General features: G+C 35.4%; 1 protein-coding gene across 1 annotated transcript in view; it reads right to left on the bottom strand.

The window, feature by feature from the left end:
* LOC128018500 (importin-11) overlaps positions 1–24,926 on the bottom strand; it is a 130,950-nt gene that overhangs the window by 87,223 nt on the left and 18,801 nt on the right. Inside the window, exons 6-13 of the mRNA XM_052604051.1 lie at positions 11,411–11,543; positions 9,999–10,057; positions 8,112–8,160; positions 5,508–5,578; positions 5,182–5,374; positions 4,694–4,846; positions 2,969–3,012; positions 1,280–1,370 (exon numbers count right to left, since the gene is read on the bottom strand). Of these exons, the coding sequence (XP_052460011.1) occupies positions 1,280–1,370; positions 2,969–3,012; positions 4,694–4,846; positions 5,182–5,374; positions 5,508–5,578; positions 8,112–8,160; positions 9,999–10,057; positions 11,411–11,543 (793 nt within the window). The remainder of the gene's footprint in view (positions 1–1,279; positions 1,371–2,968; positions 3,013–4,693; positions 4,847–5,181; positions 5,375–5,507; positions 5,579–8,111; positions 8,161–9,998; positions 10,058–11,410; positions 11,544–24,926) is intronic.

Raw genomic sequence — 24,926 nt, 5'->3', positions numbered from 1 at the left:
ATTATCAGAATTACCATCTAAATGTGTGCTTTTATAATGATGTTGACTTCACACTATAATGACACGATTGGCAAAAAATAGCACTTGTGGGTTTGCTGTCATCATTTTAATAAAGCATGGTCATTTAAACGTGCTAAACCCCAACTCCAAGCCAAACCACTCCTTATAGGAATATTTGTTTAGCACATCATCCTAAATGAATCATCATAGCAAATTTTAATCAACTCATTTACACAGAACGCTCATTTGAGTCATTCACTAATTAATTTAACAAGCCGGATCAAAAGCAATGAGAGCGTAACACTTGTCAGACAGTCCTTGTATTTGGCTGAAAGTGCGAGCGTAATTGCTACACGCAGCTCTAAGTGGAGCAGTAATAGTGGAGCTGTTTTAGCTTAGCGGGGTGTGCTTTATAAAGAGGTGACATTTGCTCTGTAAGTCTACAATCAAAAAGTCCACATCTAAAGTCAAACCCCAGATGACTTTGTCAGTTGTTCCTCACAAAAAAAGTAAAGAAAATCCCTCATTTGGAAACAAAAAGAGCTTTGAAGAACTGATGGCATGGCATGCATGTGTCATTTGGTGTTAAGCCAGCCTCTCTAAGCTAATGTCAGCCGGAAGCTTTCCATGCTGAAACACTTCAAATAGGGGTTCTCTAAAAACGTGTGGCATCCGGGCACATTTTCTGCACAGCCCTTTTGTAGCACACAAGTACCTTTTCAAAATATTTGATGTGAGAAGCTACCATGTTAATTCCTATAGATAAAAAGGGACCTGAAGTCTGAACTTTCAGATAAAAAAAATAAATAAAAATATTGGAATATTTTTTTTTTCACCATTTTCTTTAACTACTCCTGCTCCAGACATGACATTTCTTTCATTATCACAACATAATCACAGTTCATTTAACCAGTGAGTTTCATTTAATCAGTGAGTCTTTAATCAGCGCATTAAAAGCTTTGACTTGATTAATTTATTCACTGTGTCCTTGAATGCCAGGAGTCAAAGCATGAACATGCTCACTTTGTCTATTTAATAAAGCATAATGAATCCATCCTTGTAGGGAAAAAGCAACAACTTAAACGAGGAAAAAAAACCCGGTTTAAGCGGAATTGGCTATGGTTGAAATGCACCAACCATTTTTATAAAAAATAAAAAAAATAAAAAAAATTGAAGAAAATACCAAATATATTTTATTACACACCAATGTCAAATTATTCTTAAAGAACTGATTTAATTTGAAAGAGAAATATTTACCAACACATCAAATAAAACCAACCTTGAAGATTCTGCACCATCTCTAGAAGTACCGGTGTCAAAGTTTGACTGTAGTTGTGGAAAATGTCCAAGAAAAGCACTTCTGTGCACGGCTGTAAAGATATCAATTAAAACAGAGAGCACGATGTGACAAAGGCATGAGGAAACATTCAATACAGAAACAATATTTAAACCCATCAACATAAACACGAAAAGAAAACCACTGGGTTTTCCATGACATCCATCACTCTTGCTAACACAATCAATAGTTTGCATTGAAGGATGGTCAGGGTGCAAGACCTGACTCAGTGGACTTCAGTATCTATTACAGGGTGGGACACTGACTTCCCAGGGTCAAATATCACCAAGCTCAACAACCACGACACGTGTCAAATCATATGTTCCATGCCTTCAGGAAATCTGACATAATCGATACAGTTCAGACCTAAATCAATAAAGCCAGGTACCTGGACTGGCTATGGATGATCACAAGAGAAAAGACTTTCTGGACTGGAGGTTTGGAAGGCTTCAGATATTTAGTTTCTATCAAATAGGGTTGCGCAATCAATTTAAACCAAACTGCAGTATGGCTTAGTGTGATTATTAAAACGGAAAGGTTGCGATTTAATTCAATATATGCACTGAATGATTCAGAGTGAGGCACAGCACAGCAGTTGATAATTGAGTGTTTTTTTTTTGTGTGTGTTTTGGAGCGGCTCGGGTCACAGTAAATGCTGCTCTGTACCAACTCATCTCTACATCTGCTCTGAGTTTGGGTCGCTTAGAATTGCACTGGGGACACAACGAGTGCCAACAATCTTTCCAATCTCATAATGAGAAAACACTTATAAACCAGTTGCTGTCAACAAAAGAGAACCTTTGGGACCCCCATGCATTTTTCTGTCAAAAAAAGCCAGACAGCATAAAATTGGAAAATGAAAACTGTTAAAAATCCACAGATATTAGTATTACAATTTACAGTTATAATACCAGATAAATACATTATTATTATTACTACATTTCAGGACATTTAAGGACATCATCATCACTGTTGTTTATGTGCACTGTTTATTATTGTTTGTTTATTTATACTGCCAAAATATTGCAATTTGATTGGACACAATCTTTTTTTTTTTATTGCTTAAATTAAGTTGAGATCCACTTCTTTGGCTGATGTGCAACATTCACACAGCTTATAAATACTTGCACTCAAGAGGACAAGAAAAACTACTTAAGCCCAATACATAATGAAGTCATTCCCTTTCAAAATTACCTGAAGGTGAAATGATTCCACAGAAGCATCTTTTAAGGAGTAAATGAAAAATTTAATGTAAAACGCTATTCTTGCTTGAGGTTATAAGTTTAGTCAGTCAGTGTCATTTTAAAGCCAGGATATAAAAGCCACATTAAGCAGGCAGCCAGATGTAATGCAAATTAAGTCATATGAGGGCAATAACAAATGGCCCTGTAGAGTCCCCCCCCCCCCCCACTATGTAAATTCCACAGAAATGAGATAGACCCCTGATTCCTTTTAACTCGGTCACTTTGCATTTACTGACACTTCCGCTGACCTTGGAACACATCTCTGTGTAAGGTGGTGTACCAAGAGACAAGCAAATGGAAATGTTCAATATGCAAAAAAGCACATTTAAACGTTATAATAATTATAAAATCAGTCAAACTGTATTTCATGGAAAGAGAGGTCACTTACCCGCAAACTATACTTCCAGGAGTCACCGCCTGTCTCTTCCACAGCTGAAGAAAGAAACGACATTAAACACAACTTGTCACAACATATATATCATGCCGTTTTAAAGTGATAGTTCACCCGAAAATAAAAATTCAGTTATTTATCTTCATGTCATTACAAACCACATGGCTTTGATGAAGAATGTCCTGTCCACTCTTTTTAATATAATGGGACTGGAGGAGGACTAAGGATGTCAAGCTTAAAAAGCAAAATCTTTGTACTCGTGCAAAATATTCCAGTACTTTGTGACAAACAGAGAAATATTTTAGTCATCATTTGCTGAAAATCTTTAACTCTAGTTGGCTGGTAACATTGCAACTGAATCATTGAATCAGTGAGCTGAAATTCTCATGAACGGACCGTTTTTATGATTCTTTTACAGTGCTTCATTGTTGATTTTTTGGAGCTTGACAGTCACAGTCCTATTTTTCAGTTTCATTATATTGACAACAAAAGAATGTTCTTCAAAAATGATCTTTTATGTTCTAAGAAAAAAAAAGATGAAAAAAGAAATGAGTGCCACTCAATAGCCATTATTTTAACCTTACACAACTTCTATCATTCAGGCAGCCTCTCTCAGAAAACATATCCTAGTTGTTTCCACCCAACAGATATGGCATGTTTCTCTCTACCCACAATCCAATCATCTCTAGTCACCTTATATTCCTAAGGGTTGGTCATCAATAGGACAGAACAAATGTGTGTGCTACTGAATCACTAAATTAATTGCAATTATTCAGCCTTGACAGCAGGACCCCTGGACGAATCACTGGCATTCCCGACCCCAGAAACAAATCACTGGACCATGGAAATACCGATTAGAAAATGACACCAACAAAGTACACCAAGGGATTTTAAATTACTGTATGTTGCAAAACCCATTTCCTTGAAAGGAATTACATGTGTTAAATTACTGCAGCAGGTATGGTTCAACATCTCTGGGCAAAACACTACACAGGGCTCAGTTAACTGATTGGAAAGGGCAGCTTCTTAACTTCAGGTTCATGGGGAGTACATCTGTTGTCATAGCTACTTTCACCTCACTAAGTCATGCAATCACGTTATACTGTCCCCTTTCTTTTTGACAGGCTGAGCCATATATGGTCATCATTTATGAACACCTGTAACAGTACAGTTCAGTTTGTCCTTCTAAAATGTAGAAAAGAACAGCCTGTGGGATTTTACAATGGCAGTTTTCAATGTTTGGGTAAATTAAGGTCTATGGTATTTATAGTGGACATTATAATTTCCTTCTATTGAACCTAATAATTACACAAAGACTAATGATTTAGATTTTTTTAAAAATATATTACTTACAAAACATATAATATATAAATAACATAATATAATATTTTGCATAGATAAGTATCTATTTATTATTATACTGTTTTGCATTTGATATTTATATTATATACACTATTTTGCATAGATAAGTATATATTTATTATTATACGGTTTTGCATTTGATATTTATATTATATACACACACACACACAAAAAAAAAAATATGTGCACATGCTCTTGCCATATCCAGCTGTTGTTCTCATCTGGCATTTTAGATTCTGTCTCTCGTGTATCAAATTCTACTCCTCCTCTATACTGTCTTTCTGATTACAAATGGCAAACAGCCTGGAAAAATAAAAACAAAACAAAACATATGTTTCTGAGCTCATAATTGACATTTACCAAAACTCTCTGGGTCTTCTTCCCACATGGTTAGCTCTTCTTCCGTCAGCAGAAAGTATTTGGATACCAGTCTCCTGCCAATCTCCGTCAGCGTTTGGTGTGTAAAGAATGCGGTCTTAATTTTGTGTGCCTCCAGGTTCTCTGGCTTACTGTCTGCAATGTATATTGCAACATTTTTTAAATCCAATTATGCATATAGTAATGTTCAAGATATTAGTTCATTCATTAAAACATCCAATGTGCTCCTACAGTCTATTAGTAAGATAATAATAAAACAGGAGGCATTTTACTTCAATATCTATCTAGGGAACCTCAGTTATGACTGAACAGCTAGATTTCATTATGAAATATCTCATCAATTCACTTTTACCCTCTACCAACTCAGAAATACCCTTGATGTGTTTTAAAGGCTGTAATCCTTTTCCTATTGGAATAAGCTAGAACTTTAAAATGGAGGCAAGGCATGCCAAATACATTATGCTGCCTACCTTCAATGTTCTTGGCAGGTTTGTAGGCCTCATTTTTGACAATCATCTTGATGAGGTTCATGCACTGTACAATAAAACGCTCAAAAACAACTCCCTCGCCAGCCTCTGTGAACACGTAGCTGACCGCGAACTCCAGTGAACATTGAATAAGAGGGATGAAAGGCCATGGGTGATATTCCAGGAAGTCCAGCAGCTAGTAGAGAACATAAGAGACTATGTTTATACACAGTTCGGGAGTAAGGTTCAGCCCACAACATCTCAAGTACAAGTGCCCAAATTATTTCCTTTTTCCTCTTTCCTCTAACTGAATGAACTTTTAGACTTACAACTTTGGTGAACAAAATGATGGTCTTCTCAAGCTTCTCCCTGCAAAGACTGCCTGGTCCAAATTGCCGGCCTGCAAATAGTAAATAGAAAGACTTTGGTTTCTTTGTATAAAAAATGTCATTATTTACTCACCCCCATGTTGTTTAAAAGCTTTTGGAGCTGCCGAGCTCCAAAATGACAAAAAACACCATAAAGTATCATAAAGGTGGTCCATACGACTACAAATTTTATGTTTAACAGAAATAAGTAACACATTTAGGTTTGGAGCAGCATGAAGGTGAGTAAATTAGGGGTTGGCCAATTATCAGCGACAATATTAAGCATTTTTTATGGTTATCGGTATCGGTCATTTTCAAAGCCGTTATGCCGATATAATAATTTAAAAACATTTACAAGAAAGTTTTTGTAAGAGCCCTTGTTATTTTGAATTTTGACACGGATTTAAAATTTTACACAAGAAATATTTATCGGTTCAAAATATCGGTTATTGTTCTACTTGATCTGTAATTGCCACTGGCCCTGAAAAACACATTGGTCGACCCCTAGAGGACTGTATCTCTTGTTATTGATCACAATGGCGAAATCAATCAAACAAAAGCCAAAAATGACAAAACCATAAAAAGCAGCTCCTCACAGCATCCAAACGGCGAACACTAATCTGTTTCCTTACAAGTCAACACTCAGGACAGTGTGATATAGCAGGGTAACCTTTCAAGGGGATTGAGCATTAATTTCTCGGTGCAAAGAGAAATTTAGAAATGAATACAACCCAAAAAGCCTGGATTATTTGGAGGGACCTTATCTGGCCCAGAGTTGATATTTCACATTCTGTTTTTTCATAAGCTAAGTCTCTCATCCACACTGAAATACTAACAGGCCAAATGGAACCTGACCTGCGGCCCAGCCAGGAGAACATATTGCCTGTGATATCACCAGTAGATAACAGCTTGCTTCTGTCTCATCTGATGATATATAACTCATGCAATGATGAGGCTGGGAAAAGCAGGGCACAGTGTCTCCAGGTGAAACCATGCAGACATGGTATTATTGTATTTTGCTTCAGCAGAAATTTGAAGTGGTGATCTTTCAAAAATAAATTAGTTTGGCCTTTGACTATGCACTCTATATTCAAGGCAGTAAAGAATTCCAGTCCATCAGAATTAACCTTGTGATCTCAAACAGAAATATCTAAGTTATTTTCATTCAAATCCTTTTTTACATAAAATACTATTTTCGATTAAGCTAGGGAAAAGATAATATTGAAGTATAAGAAACCAGTAATATTTCAAAATGCACAGCTTTTTATACAAATTTAATAGTGATAAAAAAAAATAACTGTACCTGGGACAATTATGTAAACTAACATTAAAAAATAAACACAAATATTATTATTTTTCTTTCTAAACTCAATGTCATTTAACTGAACTCTGTAACCTGAAAACATGACTTATCTCTAGATTTTAGGATGAGGATTAACCCTTTGAGGTCAAAGGGTATTTTTGGGGCCTGGAGAATTTTTGTCATGCCCTGACATTTGTGCTTTTTTCAGTTGTTTATACAAATCTAAATGGCTAAAGTCTAATCTCACTGTAATGAGCACAAATTGGGCTATAATAATACGCGAGCAGCATGTATGTATATGAAAGTGTTTGAGAAGTGTCACTGAGTTACAGTTCATTTTAATGACGTGTTTGTAAATGAAGATCAGCACAGACAAAGGCAGCAGAAATCACACCTTGTTTGTTATCTTTATTTTATAAACGCACAAAGTTTTGTTATGTCTGTATACAAAAAAAGTAGACAATTTACAGATTCGATTGATGTATTTCTCTTATCTGTACAATCAAAACTGAAAGTATAATTTAAGTTATTTTCGGGGTTATCAGGAGAAAATGACTCATAACGCGTATCCGCGTTAATCGTCTCCAAAGGGTTAAAAACTTGAGCTTTAAATCAAGTCTTTAGATCTCCTAAATGGTTGTTCCTTTAAATCCAATTGTGCTACAATACAATAGCAATTTATGTTCCAAATGGGAACAACTTTGAATAACACGTTTATATCACATTACTATTTAAACGCTACCTGCTTTATCTCAGTACCCTGCTATTGGATATTTTACTGACAAAATGAAGCCCTGGCTGAATGCAAAAATGAGTATCAGTAAACTAATGCATCTTAAAAACTAATAAATGTACACCACATTCAAAGGTTTGGGGTCAGTAAGTTTTTTTTTAACGAAATTTTTTTCATTAAGGATTTACTTAAATGCATTAATTCAACATTTCAAATAAAAGCTGTTCTTCTGAACTTACCATTCATGAAATAATCTTGAAAATAATGTATTAGGTTTTCACAAAAATGAGCAACAGTTTTCAATGAGAAGAAATGATAAATGCTTGAGCACCAAATCAGCATATTAGAAAGATTTCTGAAGGGTCATGTGACACTGAACACTGGAATAATGATGTTGAAAATTCAGCTGTGTCATCACAGGAATAAATTACATTTCAAATTATACTGAAACATAACTGCAGACTTGGTGAGCATAAAGAGACTCGTTTTATACTATTGGAATCAGAATGTGAAAACATGTAATACTTACAGCATTCTAAAAACTGCTTCAAACGCTCAAAGACTGCATTGAGGAAGCCCTAGGGAAGCAGACAGAAATAGTAAATGAAACATCGGTATCAGGTGTGGTTTGCGACCACGGTGTTATTGGTGCTGGGAACATCTAGATTTTCTTGGGTCATGTTGGAGGCAGATTTGGCAGGAAGCCCCAGGCAATCTTAACTCAGGTTGGGGAAGTATAGGCTGTTTATGTGGAGCGTCAAAGGAGAGATTTAGAGAGTGCCTGCCATCGGTTGTTAAATATATGGAACCAGTTTGGTTAGTAACACTAAGCAGGCAGATGGAAATTTTTGCACCACAAACACTAAATTACAGCAGTAAGTTTGCTCTTAACACTAAAACCTTTCAGTCTATAAATAACAGAATTGACTGTTATTGTAGCAGTATAAATGAAGTGAAAATTCTACTGTGTGTATTTTAATGTACATTCAGTTTTTTTATGCCTTAAGATGAACTAGACACACACACACACACACACACACACACACAAAGCAGGAGCTATCTGACAAAACGTGCTCATTTTCAATGCCCTGCAACATCAAACACAGACAACATTCAAGTATGATGAAATATGAATGACGACATTAAAGTCCAGGAGTCTCCAGAGAGACAAGAGAGCTACAGCCCTGCCGGGAGAACACCATGTTTCTGTAGCTTGGCAGTTGATTGATAGCTGGAGGCAGCAGCTCATTGAAAATATTCTCTTTTGAGTTGTCTTACCTCCAGAATGGATCAATAATGGTGCCATCATCATCTCCTTTACCGCAACTAATAAGCTCAAATTTTAAATGTCAGTGGCACAGCCTCAAAAAACGCAGCATCCTGACAGTCTGACAAATGGACTGCCAGATCAAGGGTTGAACAGATAAACTTGGAATAAAAATGGGATCTTATTTAAAGCAGGAAGGGAAGAAATGGGAATGTCAAATTAATTCAGGATATACTGTGAATATTTAATATATCACCCAGCACTACTATACAGATATCCCTATGTTCTATATATAGAGCGCATGCGTGTCTATGAAGCGATCCTGAATGTCCTTTGAGACAAACTAACACATTTCAGAGCTCAGCATAACATTAAATGAAATATTCTCTGCATTGTAACACTGTACTATCAACGTTACAAAACTTCTTTTTTCTGACTTTGTTTCCTGCAAATTTCAGTGTTTTCAAAGACTCAGTAAAGTTTAAGAAAGATTGCATCACCACAATGTGAAAATTAGCTCTGATAAGCCAGCTCCCACAGATGCATTAAGAGATGAAGGCACCATATGGGCTTCCTGCAGAGGCTGGCTGCATTTCAGCGTGTGCTTTGTGCCGGCAAATTCTCCTTGCATTCAGATTACATCGTGACAAAACTCTCATTTAACCCATTTAAATACAACAAAGTGAATAAAAAATAAATTACTATCTTGCACGTATCAACAAAAGGCACAAAATGTTGTGTATCAAGGAGAGATATTTGAATGCTTAATGCACAACATACGTAATGCATTTTATATTTCACACTGACCTTTTTTTTTTTCAAGCTTAATCTTCAACTTGAGAACGAGCATCTCATTTAGGTTCAATCATTTATTTTTAATGTCATAACCCTCAGGTTGATTTTCCTTGCAAACTACTACTCAATTTTCACAACTTAACCTGTCTTTCTTTAAAATGAGTTTTTATGGGTGCAGTATGAATAAAAAGTGAGATTAGCACTTTAAAAAGTTAACACAAGAAAACAGCAGCTCTGACTTTGAGATCACATCTGATCAAGCAGTAAGCAAACAAGAAACAAAACCATTTTTGCTGTTATATATATATAAAATTAAAACAGATCGTATTTTGTTTGAACTATTCAAGAACTCACCATGACTTCCATGTTGTTATGTGGCTCAACGAATCCATGCACAGTAAGCTTCCGAAGAACTGCAAAAGGAACAAATATATAAATAAGAACGGTTACTTAATGTTGTATGTGTCACATAAACATTAAAATGCTAATAGGGCTGGGCGATATATCCAATATTATCGATAATTATTCAGAATTTGGAACGCATTTTAAGAATACTTTTCCCATCAAAAGGTCAAATTCACAACACCGCTGTATGCTGCTTGAAAGACCCCTGTGCACTCTGATGTAAACAAGCATGCATGAAAAGCACATGGGGGAACACGTGAGAAATTCACTCACATTCACTCTCTGACAGCAGATTGCGCTAAACTGCAGATAATGCAGCCTTTACACTAGAAACCCCATAAATAAAGCAGCTGCACTACTTTTAAAAAAATATTTATATAGCCATTTAGATTTGTGGATTTGCTTTGGTGTTTATCACAGCGCTAAATACTTAAATATTTAGACTTAATAGGCTATTTATTTTCAAACTTTTTTTTTTTTTTTTACATTTTTATCTGGACTACAACATGCCCTAGATATTGTCTGAAAGTGTTTTGAATCTTTATTGTTAAATCACACTTTACATTAGGGCTTCATTAGTTAACATTAGTTAATTCATTAGTTAAACTGCTAATGAAAAATTCTTCTGAGCATTCATTAATCTTAGGTATTCCAATATTTAATAACACGTTGTTGAAATCGAAAGTTTCAACTGTGTTATTTAATGAAATTTCAAAACATCTTTGCCTTTAAGGTCTTCAATTATTTGAATACATTAAAATGTTCCTGCAGAGCGACAAATAATTGGAACTACCAATAATCCATGTACAATTCTAAGTTAATAGTAATTAAAGCTGCAACTGTAACATTTGCATTAAAAATAAATAAAAATGAAAGATGACAAAAATAAGGAAAAGAAAAATTACAAGAAATAAAAAATACACAAGTTTTCTAATCTTTTTAGAATCATGTTTTCAAGTAAACATTCAGAAATTGACAAGAACACTTGACAAACAATTATATTGGATTAATTTGTTCAACATACTAAAAGATATTATTATACTTTGTGTGCAACCACCTGCTTATTCCATTTTTTTTATACATTAATGTTGATTGAATGGGTTTGTTTGACAAACAGGCAAGTAATTAAAATTAGCTGAATATTTTCAGTTTTTAAACCTAACTCTCTGTTCACGTTTGATTGTGGAGGGCTTTAAGCTACTAAAGTTATCCAGCTGAGAGCAGTGAGTGGTCTGCAACATTAACTCAACCAGTATGTGTGCTTTTATGTATAGCCGTTTAAGTCTGTAATCTGCAGGCATAGGCTGGGAAATTTTCTAAGAAGAAAGGAGCGTTTCAGCACTGGTTATGTGTGTGCGTACCTTTCAGAGAGAGCAGAGTACGCTCCAGGGAGCTAAGAGCAGCCTGTTGGTCTCCTGTGCAGATCTGCTGTAGGAATGTGTCCGTGTGATGATTCCACAGAGAGCAGGCGAAACTATAGATGCTTGATGCCAGCTAAAAAACAGAAGCACAGTAACAGGGCCTAAATTAGCATTTAGTGACAGTTTTTGCGGGGCATTCTGAGTTATGATTGAACTATTTGGCAGTTATGCTTGAAGTCTTCGATGCTTCAGTGCATCTTTGATTTGGTGCATTCACTATGCTACCTTTACTTTGCTGCACCAAAGACAGATAAAGCCAGTTCCCAATGCTTCTTCTGTGCATAAGCTGCAAGATTACCCAAAATTGTTTTTCATAAAGCCAGGTGCATACTGTATGATTGTGGCCATGATTTGGCTGCCTGGGACAAATTTTGGAAATCCTAAAAGGTCCACAGAATACATTGCTTGGATGGCAATATAAGGAATGAATCTATAACAATAATAGTAATAAATTATATATATATATATATATATATATATATATATATATATATATATATATATATATATAAATAGTCTGTCAGATGTTTTAATTTTGGTCTTATGTTCACCAAGACTGCATTTATTTGATTGTGTTTATTTGAATATTGTTAAATATTTAAATTTTAAATCTGTGTGCATATACATATACACATACATACATATATATACATATATATACATATATACATATATATACATATACATTATATATACATATACATTATATATACATATACATTATATATACATATATATATATACACATATACATATACATACTTATACATATATACATATACATATATATATATATACACATACATACATACATATACACACACCCACACACACACATATATATATATATATATATATATATATATATATATATATATATATATATATATATATATATATATATATACACACACACACACACGTATATTTCACATCCATGTATTAATTCATTTGGTAAACAGCCATGTAAATTAGCAGAATAACCTACAGTATGAAGCAAACTGTGATTCATACAGTTCACATTACAAAATTATCCAGCACACAGAGAAAAAAGTTCTCCTCATAGCTTGAGGACAGTGAGATGTCAGCAGTAATATTTTTCACATTTCATTTAAAGATATTCTCAAATCACCAGAGAGGATGCAAGCACATCAAAGACTGCAGCACTTCAGAGGAACTGCCTGACAAGAACAAAAACTCAATCTGTTTCGCACTGCAGATGATGATAGATTAGCATTAATTACATATATGAGTTGCATAATAATTGACTTTTAATGATAAATGGCATTTGGAAGAAAGAACATAATGATGACTACTTGAGAAAAACTACAATTACATTACAATCAAATATTAATGCAGAACTCACTAAGGAAACTGTTTTTGAGAAATTAAATTAAAATGCACTTTATGGAGAAAAGCATCATATTCTCCCATCACATTACAGAAGGTGTGTCACAGTGAGGTTGTAAAAAAAGCTATTTGCAGTAGGGCTGTGCCGATAGACGATAATATTGTGTATCGACAATAGTCAGAGATAACCAGCTGGGGCAGATGCCTTTGGCGATAGCAAGACAATTATCATTATTATTAGGGTAGAAATACGAACTAATTAATATTAGGGATTATTGATTGCATTAGATATATTTTCCAAGTGTTTACTGTATTGCGCATTATAACCAATCACACACCATTATGCTGAGTTTGTGAATGCAATGCCCAATCAGTGGCATTTAGATAAGTCATGACTGAAACTTGCAAATTCTCTCATCACAAACATCCAATAAGTAAGTGTAAGTATAAGTGTTCTTGCGGCTCAGTGGTAGGGCACTGAGTAAGCAGTGCAAAAGGTTGTAGGTTCAAATCCCCCAATTGTTCTTTGGTAATGTTCTTTGCTTGTTTTCTGTAGCTGCTTTTTGAACTGAGAAAATGTAAGGATTATAATTAGTAACTTATGATGTTTTTATAAATGTATTATCATGATAAATACAAATTCAGTCATATTAAAAACATTAGACTGCTTTTAGCCTTACGCTGGAGTTGGTTAATTTTAAAACAAAGTAAAAAAAATAATTAAATAAATTAGCACAATGCAACAACGATCTGACAGAGCTGATGATAGAATGAAATGAAAATCGCCCAACACTAATTTGCAGTTCCTACCAGGAACAGACACACATCTACAATGACTGGGTCTTGGCCTTCTTGTCACTATGGCAACGTGCCTGGCTGAATGCCCATGAGAGATGCATGAAAAGTGAAAATGTATGACCCATTTCTGGACATCTTACAGAAAGTCGGAATCACAAAAAAAGACAGAAAAATGTAAAGTGTTATAGGGATTAAAAAGTGTGACAAAAGGATATGGCACTTTACACAGGGTGCAAAGAATGGGTGTAAAAATATTTCCTTCCTTTTTCAAAATGGTCAGACATGGGCAGTGAAGAGAGGTTCTTAAACCTCACATGGAAAAAAATGGAGGTGTGCAACCCTCTTACCAAACGTCTGAAAGCCTGATTTATGTAACATTTTTTATAGTTAAAAATTCAATGAACATCAAAATTTAAAAGTTAGCTTATATTTATAGCAGTGGTCAACCGATATAGATTTTTTTTTTTTTTTTTTTGACAGCCGATGCTGATACCAATATCTTGGAAAGCAGGTGGCCGATATAAAGCTGATATTGTTTTTTTATTTTAATTAATATTTAAGAAATTTGAAATTATTTGACAATGGATTAAAAATGTGTAAAATAAACATACTTATCCTATAGATAAATTATTTTTCATAAATAAACATTTAATAAAATAATTAAAAAGGAAGTAAACGCTAACCAACAGGGGACTCAGTATTCTTGGAAGTTGGTGTGCATTGGGAATCATATTTTTTCAAATAAAGCCAGGGTAACACTCATTTTACCTACAGCACACACAGTGAAAATTACAGGAATATGAAAATGGCCAAATGCATAAAGCGTAGCCAGGGGCGGATCTAGAAAAATATTGATGGGGTGGCAAGAAGGGGGTAGGAATTTTTGAAGGGTGGCAACATATGTCAGATGTATATATACTGAATTTAGTCACAGTTATCACAGTTTCATGATAAATAGTATATGTATACGCTATATTAACTTTTGTAGCCCAGTTTACACAGAACAAACGTCAGACCTAACTAACTAAGGCTATACAGTGGAGTAGTCTTTTTTGTAGTGTGCATACTATGACCCCCCCCCCCCATACCTCATTCTCACCTGTCCCTGACCATTACCCCATAAGCACCTCCACACTCTCAAATGCATACAGTATGCATCGACATGTAATTGAGAGCATTATGAAAGATTAAGTGTAATCAACACGTCAATTTATTATAAGAAACACAACAACTTTAACAGCCAATGACATTTACTGCTGGGGAGACTCAACTGATTTTCTACAGTTAATCACCATCTAACTCAACCAGTCAAGAGCTACAATTAGTCTTATGTAATATGAATATGGTCCCTGAAGCACAGGTTTATTAGCTGACAATAATAATAAACAAAGAAACATTATAGGCACAAATACAAATGTACTTTTAGAAATTGTTTTTGGAAAAAAATTGTGTTATTGTTTTGCTAAGTTTAAATTAAAACATCTATGAAAACCTCTGTGATATTCCCTTAAAATAACGTTTTAGTAGATCTTTTTTAGAATATTTTACTGTGCAATTTCTTACATAATTTCTCTGAGTTAGTCCAATCTTTTATTTTGGTGGGTTGTAGACAGAGTTTCTGTGTTTTTTAATAAACTATTATTATTATTGGCTATAAGGCCTACTTGAAGTATAGCATATTGTAGTGTGCAATAGTACTATATTTCTGTTTGAATTTCATCAAGTTATACCGAAATTTTATTCTGACAGGTTGTCGTAAAGACATTGCCATTTCTGTCAGTCTGTGTATAGGATACGAATGAATGACGATAGAATGAATTCTCTCCTAGCGCGCTGGCGTGCACATGTGTAGCCTACATCATGTCAATATAGTGAAGAGCTGAAAACACCGCGTGTGCTTCTCTGTGTGTATGTGTGTGTGTGTGTGTGTGTGTGTAGTAGAGCACACATTGAGCGCTTCAATCCTTGTCGCTTTTCAAACACAGATGTGTGAATTTATAAATGAAAGTGTGAAAGTTCAGACACAAAACAAAGTTGTTAGGTAACCTCACGCTTTTTAAAAGTTGGTTACGTATCACGTAGTATGGAATAACACAGTAGACTACACCACTGTAACGTTAGTTAAAGAAATAACGTTCTTCAACCTGATATTTATCATCTCAAAGTCAACATTACAACTATGCTAGCACTGTGCTTTCATTATAGCTTCATTTCTTTATAGATAGATAATCCATTTTTACCTCTTTCCTCTTGTGTTCCATCGCTTCACGCGCTCAGAAACTTTTCCAAACTAATCAGTCTCGTGCCGCTCTGGCGTCCTCTCATACTGCTGCATTCACTGCAGTCGGACATGGGAGATTTGCGCTCGTAAATTTTCTAATTGTCCATAACTTTTAACTCGTTGCTGCCAACTGGGGTGGCAAAGGCTTTATTTTAGGGTGGCATTTGCCACCCCATGCCACCCCGGTAGATCCGCCCCTGATCGTAGCATAATTTGAAATCTCAAGTTTAAAGCATTCAATTCACATGGACTGACCATTATGCAGAGAACACGTGATCATGCTGGATACACATACACACTTCACAAGATCTCACAGCTGGATTCGACTAAGTGTGCAAGGTTTGTGAAAATAAATGTCCATTAATCATTAAAAAATTTGTTTAAATTTATCATTGTTATCAAAATACAAGTCCCACCTCGAAAAAATTGGCCAAGTACAAATACATTTATGAATCAGCCTTGGTGATATTTTGGTCGACCACTAATTTAAAGTAGTCAAAACATTTTGAAAATGTAAATCTTACATAATTTACACACCCTTATGTCCTCCAAACCTGTATGACTTTTTCTCCTGTGTGACTGAATGTAAAAAAGAAGAAGAAGAAAAAGTATCCTTTAATATTGCTTTAACACATTTCTAGAGTTTATATATATATATATATATATATATATGTATATATATGTATATATATGTGTATATATATATATATATATATATATATATGTGTATATATTATATATATATATATATATATATATATATATATATATATATTCACTCATTCATGTGCAGCAAATCAGCACATTAGAATGATTTCTGGTGGATCATGTAACTGAAGAATGATTCTGAAAATTCAGCTTTACCGTAAAAACATTTTTAATATACATTAAAATAGAAAACCGTTATTATAAATTGTAATACTATTTCACAATATTAATGTTTTACTGTATTTTTTATCAAATAAATGCAGCCTTCCTGAGCCTTCTTTAGTTTAAAATAATAATATAATAATATATTAAAATAATAATAATTTGATTATTTTTACTACCTAAAGATAGTTTTAGTCTCTACTTTAAAAGGAAACAATCCAGAAAAATAAAAAAGTAGAGTAATTAAGTGATGGTTAACTTTAACCTTCACACAGAAAGTGCATTTCTACACATTGCATCAGAACTCAAAGGTGTTGCATTACTATTTATACTGCCTGTTCTGTAGGTTTTCACAAGCAAGAGCACAAAGAGGCAGCAATATCAATATTTATTGAACTATATTTAGCATAAAACAACATCTACATTCATACCACACACCTTCTTACAAGCGATCAATAATGACTTCTGATTGAGTTCACAGAACAGTTTCTTCAGTCAAATCCAATTCAACAGGGTCATATTAATCTGTGATCCTTTAACACATGAGCGTGTGATCACAGTAGGGCTGCACGATGTGTCGTTTAAGCATCGATATCGCGATGTATGAATCCACGATAGTCACATCGCAGGATGTGCGATGTGGGCTGTCGTAGTTGATTCGCAGATTAATTGCACAGCTTAACCATCATAGAGTGAAAGTTTATCATTGACAGGACTGAAGAACACATGCAAGTTTAATAGGGCAGAGAGAGAGAGAGAGAGAGAGAGAGACAGAGAGAGGGCGCACGAGAGAGACCGCGCGCGCTCGAGGGAGATAGAGAGCGTGCGAGAGAGACAGAGACAGAGCGCGCGATCTTCAAACAACACGAGCGCTGTCTTGCTCTCTCTCCCTCGCGCATATTAATCAATTGACACGATGGTGTCGATTTTTAAATCATTTAAAAGGAGAATGTAAGTGTGCTCACCCCATTTTTGTTTGTAAGAAAAAATATCGCAATATATATCGCAGAAAAATAAAATATCGCAATGTCATTTTTTCCCAATATCGTGCAGCCCTAGATCACAGTATACTGTATTTCCCTGGACATACTTTGGTCTTGCACTTGTGGCACATCATTTACACCACTGCAACAGCCATAGGGTTACAGAAAGCACAGACACACACCTGACCTGTAGCTACAGGCAGAGCATCGAGTCAACTGATGGCTGGAGAATGCAGGTAATAGAATGTGTCCACAATGGACAAGACAACAAAACAAAGCATTTCTATATATATTGAAAAGTGACCTTGGGAATGGAATACATCACAAATTCCCATTTGGTTTTGCACACTGCATTGCAGACAACTGCATTTATTGCAGGGGCACTGCCTAAAGAAGTCAGCATAAGCATTATTATTATAAATAACAAAGATAACTGACATTAAAAATATATGCACATTTTATAAATGTAATCAAAACTATTTCCGAAAGATCATGTGATACTGAAGATTGGAGTAATGGCTGCTGAAAATACAGCTTTACCATCACAGTAATAAATTACATTTTAAAATTCATTTAAATAGAGTTATTTTTCACAACAGTATTTTTATTGCATTTTTGATCAAATAATTACAGCCTAACATAAGAGACTTAAAATAAATAAAAATAGTCTTTACTTTTTAGGATTTTTGAAAGAAATGTATTGAAATGTGAGATTACAAATTAAAATAAATTAAATAATAACCTTTCAAAAGCATTATCAACATTATCAACAATTCTACCATTATCAACTACGACAGCCAAAGTGAAGGACCAGCTGCAATAATCGTCGGATTCATTAACAGAAGCATATCATGCACTTAAGAATGTATAGTAATTGCTAAATTATCATGGAAACTGACCTTTTTATTCTAACCCATAAGCTATAACCTAAAGGCATGTTGAATCCTAAACAATCATTACTGACCACATTGAGAACACCGTACAAAACGTGACAAGACCATTAACAGAAGCAGCAGTTTATGTTGTGCTACAGGTCAGATGGAGGGGTCATCACAACCTAATTATTTCCTTCCTCTCCAAACTAATTTGACACAGTAAAATAAGTAAACTTTAAAACTAAGTGTAACCTCTCGACAGAAACTTGAAGGTTTTACCTACAACTGTGAATTTACAGTCAAGCGATGAACTCATAGCGTTTGCCCAACAAATGTGTGTGGCTGACATCAACTTCTGAAACTGACAGAGAAAATAATCACAATTTAAAACAAGCAGTGAGGACGCGGAGCTATTTGTTAGCAGTTGCCCTCAGACAAAATTGAGGTCAGGGAAAGTTTTTTAAATTGTTGGTCTACCTTGAATGGATATACTCCAGTGTAAATGTTCACACTCAACTGGAACTCGCTCCTGGTTCCATGATGATTAGACATTAGATGATTGAACTGAATTTGCACTTGATATTAAAAACTGTTTTGGGTAATCTGATCACAAGTGGTCAGTGCTAAATATAGGCACAGTTGATCCAAAATGTTTAAAGGCCATGTTGCAGGTTAACCACCACTTTCGATTATTGGGTACATAAATCACTCAAGATATGTATATAATTTTTAAAATGTCTAAAAAATGGTCTTAAAGACCTATTTTTTAAGTTTTTGGTATTAAAGTTTTTTACGCAACTCTGTGATGACGTCATGTTGGGGAGAAGTCGAGGAAAGGTAGCCTCAGCCTAGTATGATGCCGCGTTCCAGACAGCCCGTAAACCTTGTTTTTCCAACCTTAAACCCGTGAAAGTCCACTGGGACGGCAATCAAACCCGTGACTTCCCACCCGTGAACTCGTGTCTCGTACTAGATCGATGTACTCCGAGTTCCAAGGTCAGACAGCACACGAAACAACGATGACAGCCCCTACGAATAATACTGCCTACGGGTGCAGAGTTTATGCAAGGGGTACACGTTGAAAAAACAATTTTAGGTCAATGTAACATGCAATAAAATAAATAATCTAGTTACAATTCCTTGCACTCAGAAAGTTTGGCGTAACTTGCCGTTAGTTGTGGTATGAAATAGTGATTACGATAGCATTCAATAAAACCTTGAAGCTTTGAAAACACATAGCTTACTGAAACAAGCTTACTGAAAAAAGTTATTCTTTCAGATGAAAATAACAACAACTTGATGTCTAGCATTCAATAAAAAAGGTCACCCAAAATACTTGTTTAGAGCAATTGAAAGAATACAGTAACCAATGCTCCACGTGAAACTTTGGCGTTCCGCCCTTTTTCTATCGAGTCTAATGACTTTGGTTAATATGCACGAGGGAGGGAGGGAGAGAGAGAGAGAGAGAGCGAGAGCAAGACAGCGCTCGTGTAGTTTGAAGACTGTGAGTGCGCGAGCGTGCGTGAAACTTTGGTGTTTCGCCCTTTTTCTATCGTGTTTAATGATTTTGATTAATATGCACAAGGGAAAGAGATAGAGCAAGAAGCGCTCGTGCTGTTTGAAGACCGTGAGTGCGCGCGCAGCCGGGGCTCTCTCTCGTACGCGCCCTGTCAGCAGTCATTCTATTCTACATCACTCACCGCTCAAATAAGGCTTTGACAGCCGCCAAAAAAAAAAGATCAATGCAGAAAACCCCCTGGATTGGTTATATAACGTTGGACAGAATGTTGATCCGGCCATCGCGTATATTCAGCGCACATAAGGTAAACGTTTTTTAGAGAAAAAAAAACAGGTCGACGAATCGATGCGCATATGTCATCGATGACTTCGACACGTTGTCCCAGCCCTACTTGTATGATATCCACTGGCTCGCCTTAATGGTTTAAAACAGAAGGAGACCATTTACAATATTACAATGCACCCGCGCTACAACCCGAATAGTCAGATGTGTCATGGACACGCTGGCTCATCCTGTTACAACACGCTGAAACATGGCAAATAAACCCAAATAATTCACAGTTTTTTTATTAAGTAATATTCTCTTTATAATATTATGTTTATGACATTCTCAATTATAGTTATTAATGTTGTGCTGAAGCTGTTCAAGCTACGTGTGCTGAAGCGCTAAATGAACACCGGTAAACTGCCAGCTTAACACAGGGAAACGCATCATCATATATTCAAATATTTATACAACATAAATATATTACTACATATTATATACGTACAAAAAGACCAAATGCACACGTGACTTTGAACTAAGTTACGTGTTAATCAGAATGTGTAATTTCTGTTGTGGATGCACTCTTGGATCGTCCCGCAACAACGCGTTGAACATGGAATCTAAAACAAAACAAATTCATAATGTTTTATTATAATAGTGTTCTCATAATGTTGTGTGTATGTATATGTGTGTATATGTGTATATATATATATGTGTGTATATATATATATATATATATATATATATATATATATATATATATATATATATATATATATATATATATATATATATATATATATATATATAAAATCTCAATCAATTATAGTTATTAATGTTGTAAGCTGCTGTTTGAGCTGCGTGTGCTGAGCTAAAGATGACCAAATGGAAACTGAAGCACTCTATAGGCTATAGCTTAAACAAACTCATTCTTATATAAGAAAAATCTTTATTTATATGCATAAAATAAACAATATTACAACATACAATTGCACAAAAGACTGTAAATGCATAAGCAAACTTAACTGTGCTAGTCATGTGGATCCGTTGTGGATGAGCTCTTTCCTTAACAACGTGCTAAAACACGGACGAACAAAGACTCCGTTACATTATTTTACAGCAGCTAATAATCTCATTATAATATGACAGACTTGCCCTGCAAATGGGGGGTTCGAAGGGTTTCAATTATATTTCAAGAAATTAAAACCCATCATGGTGAACAGTGCACATCTGATGTTTCTCTGCAGGAAATAATGCATTATTTATCGCCTCTAAGATATCGGCCAAATTCTCTAATCGGTTCAACAACGGTAACAGAAAAATATACATTTGTCATCCGATATCGATATGGTGGCCGATATATCGTGCATACCTAATCCAAAAAAAAAAAAAAAGTAGTGTGGTCCTGTTGTCCACCATCTGGAAAAGTGCAGCTTTCTCTATTGATAGCCATTCAAAAGTGTGTATAAAAAAAAAAAAAACAGCAATACCATTAATATGACAATATAGATGTTCTGGTACTGAGATGAATGTGAATGCCAACAGATTTTTTTCTCAAGGTATTACAGACCTACTTGCATGAGATGTCTCTTAATACCAGCTGTATAACAGGGCCCAAGTTATGTGAAGTGCCTGATAAAGCACTTCCGGCCTTCTGCACGTCAATGCTTTGTTTGACATGAAATATTGAAAGAGAGGCTGTTATAGCACGGTCATTAAAGCGCTTATCCCAGTTTCACAGTGCTCAAGGTTAGTCCGATTTCCTCATTGATAAAGATTTCATCTATCTTCTAGGTTGTGAATTCACTCTAGCACTCAATAAAAATGCAGACAAATTTAAAACTCAAGACAGAAAACATACTAGAAAAAGTCAGAAAAAAAGTTGAAATGAACTTTTCAGCAAAGACAGGTGGGGAAAATAATTGTGCTAATTCCTCACAATGCACAGCTGCCCGAATCACTGTTTAACAGAAGACGCTTGTTCTGTGCCATTTCATTAGCTAGAAGAAAGCTAGAAGCAACTTTGCTCCCATGTTGCTAAATATTGAGGAATACCGTGTGCAGCTGTGGTTTACATACAATCCCCACCTCCAGATGAAAACTGTCACGAGCACACAATTAAATATGCTTATGGCAGGTGTTCACTGCCTAGCCTAAATAAGAAATATCAGTTCTGGAGCTTTGAGGTATATTGGGCCTCTAGACTTGCGAGTTATCAACAGCCAGCACCTGGCATGTCTCATCACAATACAGCCACTGGAGAATTTTACTGAGCTTCAGGAACCTCCAAAAGCAAGTGAACGCTTGTTCAATACTGAAAATGATGCTAAGGGGTTCAGGACCCACAACGTGTACAGATAAATGCTCTGGGCTTGACTATGACATATCTCTTACCAGATGGGAAACACAATAAACATACCACATGATATAACTGTACCTGTAAACTACTTTAAAACACACTCACTTTCAATTATTCACATCGAGTACAAACCAAAAACTGACCAGACAATACAGCTTTTTTCTTCTCATTTTAAATGCAAAACATGGTCAGAAATTTCCTTTTTCATAAAGGGACAATATTTGTCACCGGGACTGAAATTTTTTTTACCTTTAGAAAAACTTTAATGACCTTATTAAATGTGCCACCTGTTGTTTATAATTAAATTGTACAATATTTATGACATTTATTCAACTACGGTAGTTCAAATCAATCAGAATAATATAAGTTGTTACCAGTAAAAAAAAATTTTATTAAAAATAATTCTGTAGAAATATATAAACTGATCAGCCACAACATTAAAACCACCTGCCCTAATACAATGTAGGTCCCACTCGTGCTGCCAAAACAGCTCTGATACTTTGAGGCATAAGACTTTAGAACTGGTCCTGTGGTGGCACCAAGACATTAAATCAATTTCTGCAAGTTGCGAGGTGGGACCTCCATGGATCAGATTGTTGATCCAGCACATCCCATAGATGCTCTGGAGGCCACAGCGGCACTATGAGCTCTTCACCATGTCCCCCAAACCATTCCTGAACAATCTTGGCAGTGTGGCAGGCCACTGCCACTGAGGAGCGTACGTGGTGTGCAACAATCTCTAGAAAGGTGGAACGTATCAAAATAACATCCACATGAATGCCAGGACCTAAGGTTCCTCGGGAGAACACTGCCCAGAGCATAAGACCACTTCAATCCTCCCCAATTTTCAAGGGGAAATACAGAAAGCAAGCCTTCAATATATTCCTAAATCAAAGACACTTGAAAGTTTATGCAATTACATATAAATCAAAACAGTATTAATAATAATGAAAAATAAACATATACCTATACTGTACATCCATACTCATATACACATAAAAACAATTATCAATATAGAGTATATTCTCTCAGGCCTGGAAAGAAGTTTTTACAAGTGTCACCAGTGCTTTGTTTCCTCCTCTTAACAGTAACTATATACAATAAAACATGGGGAGCTATTACTTACAGAAAATTAAAAAAAATGCCATATTCCAATAGTTACAAAAAAAATTGAACCTTTCAAAAGAGGTCTGTGCGTACTGGTTTAATGCAGTCAATCCATTTACTCCATATTTGTAGGAAGTCTTCCCTTAATGCTCTTAAGGAGAGAGATAATTTTTCCATCACATGTATATTATGTGTTATATCAATCCACTCCTTCACCGTGGGTGACTCTGGTTTTAACCATTTTCTGGTAATTACTTTTTTACTAGCTGCTAAGAGAATTAACAATAACTTCTTATCATTTCTGTTCCACCTCTCTGAGGGGATATTACCCAAGTATAAAAATTCACAGGTAAAGTCAATCTCTACCCCAAAGACAGCGTCAGAGCTCCTCTAATCTCATGCCAGTATTGATTCAATTTCTGACACCCCCAAAAAATGTGATAATGGTTCGCTTCCATTTCCCCACATAATCTCCAGCAGCTAGTACCCTTCCCTTGATGTTTTTTCTGTGATGGTGTAGTAAAAAACCTGATAACGTTTCCAACAGAATTCTCTCCATGTGGCTGAACTTGTGGATTGCCACTGTGCTCTACGAATTCTGCCCCAGTCTTCATTTGAAATATTTAAGTCTCCTTCCCTTATCCACTTGTCCCTTATATACAGAGTATTGTCAGGTACATTTTGGAAAAAACCCTTATACAACTTTGAAATGATCTTATTACATGGCTGAGCCTTGGATACTGCTAGGAAAACCTTTATTATTCCTGACTCAGCCCTTTACAGTACTCCTGGTTCTGACATCTTTCCATCATGAACAGCACTAAGTTTTTCAGCCATTTGAGCTACAACAGCTCTTCTGTGGGATCCAACCAGACGGGCTAGCCTTTGCAGGCCTTTGCCACCTGACCTTCCTTGAACCACTTTTCTAGGTACTAACCACTGCATACCGGAAACACCCCACAAGACTTTGTTTCAGAGATGCTCTGACCTAAATCATCTATACTTCCCATGCCTTCCTGCTTCAAACACATGAAATTCAAGACCTGGCTG

Source organism: Carassius gibelio, chromosome A8 (assembly GCF_023724105.1).
Source record: "Carassius gibelio isolate Cgi1373 ecotype wild population from Czech Republic chromosome A8, carGib1.2-hapl.c, whole genome shotgun sequence".
Taxonomy (NCBI): domain Eukaryota; kingdom Metazoa; phylum Chordata; class Actinopteri; order Cypriniformes; family Cyprinidae; genus Carassius; species Carassius gibelio.
The sequence above is the reverse complement of the archived record's forward strand: the minus strand, read 5'-3'. Positions and strand labels throughout refer to the sequence as shown.